We start from the raw sequence: 6425 nt of genomic DNA, 5'->3' as shown, positions 1-6425 counted from the left end.
TTTTTTTTTTTGAGATGGAGTCTCACTCTGTCACCCAGGCTGGAGTGCAGTGGCGTGATATCAGTTTACTGGAAGCTCCGCCTCCCGGGTTCACACCATTCTCCTGCCTCAGCCTCCCAAGTAGCTGGGACTACAGGTGCCTGCCACCACGCCCGGCTAATTTTTTGTATTTTCAGTAGAGATGGGATTTCACTGTGTTAGCCAGGATGGTCTCGATCTCTTGACCTTGTGATCCGCCCACCTCAGCCTCCCAAAGTGCTGGGATTATAGGTGTGAGCCACTGCACCTGACTGGTCCTTTAATACATTAATATGTGCTAATTATATAGCAGAAGGAAAGGATAACATATTTGACCACAAAGTTTCTTGTTCTCAAGAGACTAGTACTCTTGGAAATACTCTGGAAAATGCCAACCCATGGAATTCTAAAGGAGGAAGAGGCAGTACATTGAGGCTGCCAAGAATTAGAACCCTCCATGGGACAAAGATCCTGGCCTCCCCGAGGGGCACAGAGGGCCTCATTGTGAGCTCAGCCCCTGAACAGGTTCCGCTTCCCGTCCCTCAGGTTCAACATCGGTGGCCCCACATCCTCCATTCCCATCTTGTGCTCCTACTTCTTTGATGAAGGCCCTCCAGTTCTGCTGGACAAGATCTACAGCCGGCCTGATGACTCTGTCAGTGAACTCTGGACACACGCCCAGGTTGTAGGTACGTGGAGAAGCTTTCCCCTTTCTACTGTCATTCTAGAAGCTTCTGGGAAACCAGGGAAAGACAGCTTGGGTGTAGGTAAAAGTCATAGTAACCAGACTGTAAGGCCCTGTCCTAGTCCAGGCACTAGATGTGCATGATCTCGAATCCCTGAAAAGCATGTATCACTACGCCCATTTTCTAGAGGGAAAAAAAAGTGGGGATTGACTAGGTCAAGTATCTTTTCTAGGGTCATGCAGCTAATAAGTGGAACCCAAAATGTGAATATTAGTTTGTCTAATACCAAAATTTCCCTCAGGCTTAGCACCATAATCACCAGCCTGCAGGACAAATGCAGAATTTGAAGGATTCTCCCCGCCCCTTACCAACCCCAATGGGCATTTCCAGTGCTCACCATACTTGAGCTCTCAGCTGCAGTGCCACACACTTGCCTGGAAAAGTCATGATGTTCATCGGGCTTCTGTTCACTGCCCTGGACACAGAGCAGTGGCTACAGGAGCAAAGGCAGGCCCTGAGCTTTACAGAACCATGACTCTCAAAGCCCCATTCCAAGGTGGATGGCCTCCATCTATCTTCCCTACCCAGTGTGTAAGACCAAGGAACTTGTGCTCCTATCCAATGAGAAAGGACTGGAGAGATCAATGGGGGTGTGCCTGTGACCAGAGAAACACCCCATCATTTTCATGTCCATGCTTCTGTAATACACAGGCATTTTGCTGTAGGTTCTAGGACATACATTCAATAATATTAGCAAGTGTAAATACAAATCAGAACCAGGTGAATTCTAAATTCAAATAGATGTTCAAGACTGGAAGTTAAAGATAGACTCAATTCTACAGATAGTGAGGTCCCAGAACCGTGAGGTCCAATATGGGAGCCACAAGCCACCTGCGGCCACCGAGCATTTGAAATGTGGCTCTCCCAAGTTGAGATGTGCTCTAGGTGTAATGTGCATACCAGATTTTGAAGACATTACAAAAAAAATACCTCATTAATAATTTTATTTGATTACATTTTGAAATGAATGTATTTTGGATACATTGGCTTAAACAAAACATGATTAAAATTAACACCGGGGATTTCTTTTTGCTTGCTCAACATGGCTACTAGGGAACCTAAAATGACATCTATGGGCAGCATTCTGGGTCACGTTGCATTCCTGTCAGACAGTGCTGTCCTAGAGGGTTGTTCTTACGACATCACAAATTGGGTTTTTCTGAGTCCAAAGTGAAAAGGAAGTCAGGTCAGTTTAAGTGTTTTCATTATTCATGAAGAGAGAGGACGTCCCTTTCTCAGGAGAGTCAAGTCTTTCCTATCACTTGGCATAAAAAGGCCTCATTGGGAGCTGTCAAGCACTGAAATCCTCGTGATTGGGCTTGCATTCTTGTCCCCATTTTACGGATGCAGAAATCAAGGCTCAGAGAAGTCAAGTGGCTCACAAGTGGACACAAGGACACAGACCAAAACCCCAGGGCCTCCTCCATCACTGCAGGCCCAGGCAGGATAGAGAAGACAGGTGCTCCAGGGTCCTGACATGACCCCCATCCTGAAGGGCCTTATGTCTTCCAGGTGAACGCTATGGCTCCAAGAAGAGCATGGTCATTCTGACCAGCAGTGTGACGGCCGGCACTGCGGAGGAGTTCACCTACATCATGAAGAGGCTGGGCCGGGCCCTGGTCATTGGGGAGGTGACCAGCGGGGGTTGCCAGCCACCACAGACCTACCATGTGGATGACACCAACCTCTACCTCACTATCCCCACGGCCCGTTCTGTGGGGGCCTCGGATGGCAGCTCCTGGGAAGGGGTGGGGGTGACACCCCATATGGTTGTCCCTGCAGAAGAGGCTCTCACCAGAGCCAAGGAGATGCTCCAGCACAACCAACTGAGGGTGAAGCGGAGCCCAGGCCTGCAGGACCACCCGTAGGGAAGGGCCCCATAGGCAGAGCCCCAGGACAAACAGAACCTCTGGGATACACACCAAGGGCACTCCTGCAGGTGGCCTGGCCTGAGGTTCCCAGGGGCAGCAAAGGGGCCTGCTGAGCTCTGGTTAGGCTAGAGCTGGAGGTGTGTATACACACACACACACACGTATATGCATATATATATGTATATACATATATATGTGTGTACATACATATATATGTGTGTGTGTGTTTTTATATATATATATATATGGCTTTCCAATAACAACCTAAATTTTAAAAAAGGTTCCTTCTAGGTAGTAGAACTTGGGGTGGTATTTTTACCTTTCTTCTTCATACTTTGCTCTTTTTCTTAAATACTCATTAATGTGCATATATCATTATTTTCAGATGCAGCTGTCGTTATTCCAAAATATAAAAAATAAAGAAGATAAAATAAATTATATAATTGAGCCATTAACCACAATTTAGTGATCCACCAGTGGTTGTTAAATCTCTTTTTTTTTATGGGTTTTCCATTCACATTATTTGGATCTTCCGGATCTGCCCTGCTGGCCTCTATGGACAGCTGATTTTGTTTAAGATGTGGTGCAAGATGCTATGGGGTCAGCAGGTGGCAAAGGTCCTGTGGATCTTAAATAGGGAAAGGGCTGGTGCAGCCCTTCTGCTGGTGATGTACACACGCTGGCTGTGTCTCTTCTAAGCCTCACGCCGGCTGCATAGCTGGCCACTCTCATCTTCTACCCAGGAGCCAGCTGAGACACAGACAAACTCCGCAGCTCACCCAAGGTCACACAGCCAGCACAGTGGACCTGTGTCCTCCTTTGGGCCACCCAGCATTTGTAGCACCTTTGGGTGATCAGAGAATCACTGCCCATAGGAACTGGTAGGAAAGGGTGATGTCAACCCCGCCTGGGTGGGAAACCAGCCCGGCCACTTCACCATCTGAGTGGTTCTGGGCAATATGTTTCACTTCTCTGGGCCTCAGTTTCTTCATCTGTTCAATGGGAAAAATAATAATACACTTGGAGTTGTGAGAACGAAGTGAGTCAATCTAGTGCCCAGCCAATGTTAGCTGAACACCCTGGAAGCCCACTTTTCCAGCCCTTCTGGCAACAGGGCATGGGCATGTGGTCCTGCCTTGGTCAACCAGAAGCTCCTGTGCAAGATGTTTAATCTGGAGCAAGTGGCCAGGGAGCCTGGGCAGTGGCCATCTGCCAGAAGCCTAGTGTATAAGGACAGCACAACCATGCCCCTATGCTTAGCAGGGACAGCAGCAGCACCCTCAAGAGGTGCTTCCCAGACTTCCTGGTGTGACTTTGGCTGTAGTCCTGGTGGAGTGACCCATTGTCCCTACCCACTGCTCAGCCAGGTCCCCCAGCCCACCCATCTAGGACTAGGCACCATCCGGGGTCTTTCATGAAATCCCTGTCTGCTTCCATCCACCAAAGACTTTTCTGTAATGAACAGCACAGTCTGGTGCAGCTGGTTAAAGGGTAGGTGAGATCTGAACCCATCTCTGTACAGTTCCAAAGATCCTTCTGTTTCCACCACATCATGAAGAGGCCCTGGGCCTCATCTGGAAAGGGGGTTTGAGATAGACAGGAACGAAAGTCCTCTGCATAGCAAAGTACAGGCTCAGCCTTCCTAAATGCAAGCCTTCTTGCATTGTTACCTGCTTACAGGCACAAGACTGGAGAAAAGGGAAAAGGAAAACAAAATCCCATCAGGTCTCTTTTCTGGTGGGACACCCAGATGGCCAAAAACTGCCTAGAAGTCTCTGTTCAGATGACCCCTGGGTCCCTTCAACTCTCTATGCCCTGGTCTGAGCTCATGGCCTGCACCCTGCCAAATCCTACTTACTTCCAGCTCACATCTTGCACATAGCCACACCTCCTTCCAGACACTCAGACTCCCTCCTTTCTGCCCCCCACACCTCTCACCCAGTGTCCACCAATGATCAGGACCCAAAGTAAGTTAATACCTGAGTTAATGTCACTCTGCTCTGCACCCAGCCTGCCATCTTCTTTGCCTTGTCTTGGGGTCCCAGCTTTGTGCCTAAATCCCTGACACAGCTTCCTGCCCCATCTCTGTGGCCTGACCTGCAGCTAGGGGTTCATCTTCACTGGAAGGGCATTGTTAGGTGATGCAGACACTTCTGGAAGGTCATATTTATCTGTCCTTCTTGCAGATGTGATGGAGAGGTGCCACGAGATGGCAAGATGAATGGAAAGAAAACGTTAGAGAACCCCTCCCATTCTCCCTGCAGGCACTGCCTCCCCTAACCCCTTTCATAACCAGTTTCTGGGCCGGGCGCAGTGGCTCAGGCCTGTAATCCCAGTACTTTGGGAGGCCGAGGTGGGCAGATTACCTGAGGTCAGGAGTTCAAGACCAGCCTGGCCAACATGGTGAAATCCCGTCTCTACAAAAATACAAAAATTAGCTGGGCGTGATGGCGGGTGCCTGTAATTCCAGCTACTCAGAAAGCTGAGGTGAGAGAATCACTTGAACCTGGGAGGCTGAGGTTGCAGTGATTCAAGATCGAGCACTCTGGCCTGGGCAACAGAGCAAGGCTCCGTCTCCAAAAACAGAACAAAACAAACAAAACAGTTTCTGAAACTTCTCTCCTAGGAAGTGTCACAACCCAACACATGCTGGAGAACGGCTTATTTTTCAAATAAAAGGTTTATTCTATGAGGTTCTGATCTTGCTATGCCATCTGTAGACCTACCACATGACTTCTAAAAACACAACAAAATTAGGCAAATGATAAGGGTGTGTGATTCCCTCTTTCAAGGGAAGAGGCCTGTAGGAAGGCCTGCTGCCTCCAGATGGCGCCATCACTTTCCAGGGGTATGAGGCGTGCAAGGCTGGTCTGGGGGCCACTGTGGCCGACTTTCACCCCTGATAAGGGCTCTGTCTCCGTGCTCACAGGAACAGGGTGGTACGGCTGAGGTTAGAAGTGCTAGGCCCAGCACCGGCCTATTCCAAAGCTGGGAGCATAACAGAGTTAAGGGGTCACTGGCTGGTGGCAACCCTGAACCATCACCACCACTGACATGCTTCCATGAATCCATGCCACTTTGGTTATCCATCAGTGTTTGCAAAACTCGAGTCGGTTGACAACGAATTTCATACAAAGACCTGAACTCTGGCCTTTCTCGAGGCCTGCATCCAGCCTGGCTGTGCAGTCTTCACCCAGGCACTGAGCTCCCCACCATTGCCACCTACAGGCAGTTCCATCCACTCATTAGCCTACTTCAATAGACTTTTGAGCTTAGGATCCCTGGCCTAGAGATGCAGGAATTGGCAAGAAGTTGAATTCTAGGAGCCCAACTTTGTAGTGGTTTTACTTCTCTCCCAGGTAACAACAGAAAGAAAAGTTGACCTTTGTTAAAATTGAGAACCAAACTGAATCTGAATTCAGAATGTCTTAGTTTAGTCTCATTAGCATATTTTGAGGGCTTTTATAAATCTGAATTGAATGGCTGTCACTGGGAGATAATTTATTAGGATAGAATTTGCCATGTTTCCAGCTACTGTAGATAAAACCTCCTCTGTTCCGCGAGGTCAGCCAAGACTTTCTGCTCATCGACTCAGTGTCTTTGGGTCACATGCCTACCAACAGCTTTGCCAGAAAGCCACCAAGGCCCTAGATCCTAGGAGAGTGGAGGATAGAGGCAAAGCTGGCCAGAACAGCAAGGGGACACCCTGGGGCACCAAGTGACAGGGTACGATCTTGAGGTGGGGCATTGAGGAGCTTTTGTGAGCTTGAGAGGCAGGTTAGGAATTCAA

The 6425-nt window shown here is 48.8% G+C and overlaps 1 protein-coding gene across 1 annotated transcript in view; it reads left to right on the top strand.

Annotated features, from left to right (window-relative positions):
* Positions 1–3090, top strand: part of RBP3 (retinol binding protein 3) — a 10420-nt gene extending 7330 nt beyond the window's left edge. Inside the window, exons 3-4 of the mRNA XM_017890984.1 lie at positions 565–707; positions 2277–3090. Coding sequence (XP_017746473.1) covers positions 565–707; positions 2277–2632 — 499 coding nt within the window. The 3' untranslated portion in view covers positions 2633–3090. The remainder of the gene's footprint in view (positions 1–564; positions 708–2276) is intronic.
* The last annotated feature ends 3335 nt before the right edge of the window (positions 3091–6425 follow it).

This window comes from Rhinopithecus bieti, unplaced genomic scaffold (genome assembly GCF_001698545.2).
Source record: "Rhinopithecus bieti isolate Rb0 unplaced genomic scaffold, ASM169854v2 scaffold_20951, whole genome shotgun sequence".
NCBI classification, from domain to species: domain Eukaryota; kingdom Metazoa; phylum Chordata; class Mammalia; order Primates; family Cercopithecidae; genus Rhinopithecus; species Rhinopithecus bieti.
This window is presented reverse-complemented; position numbering and strand designations above follow the sequence as displayed.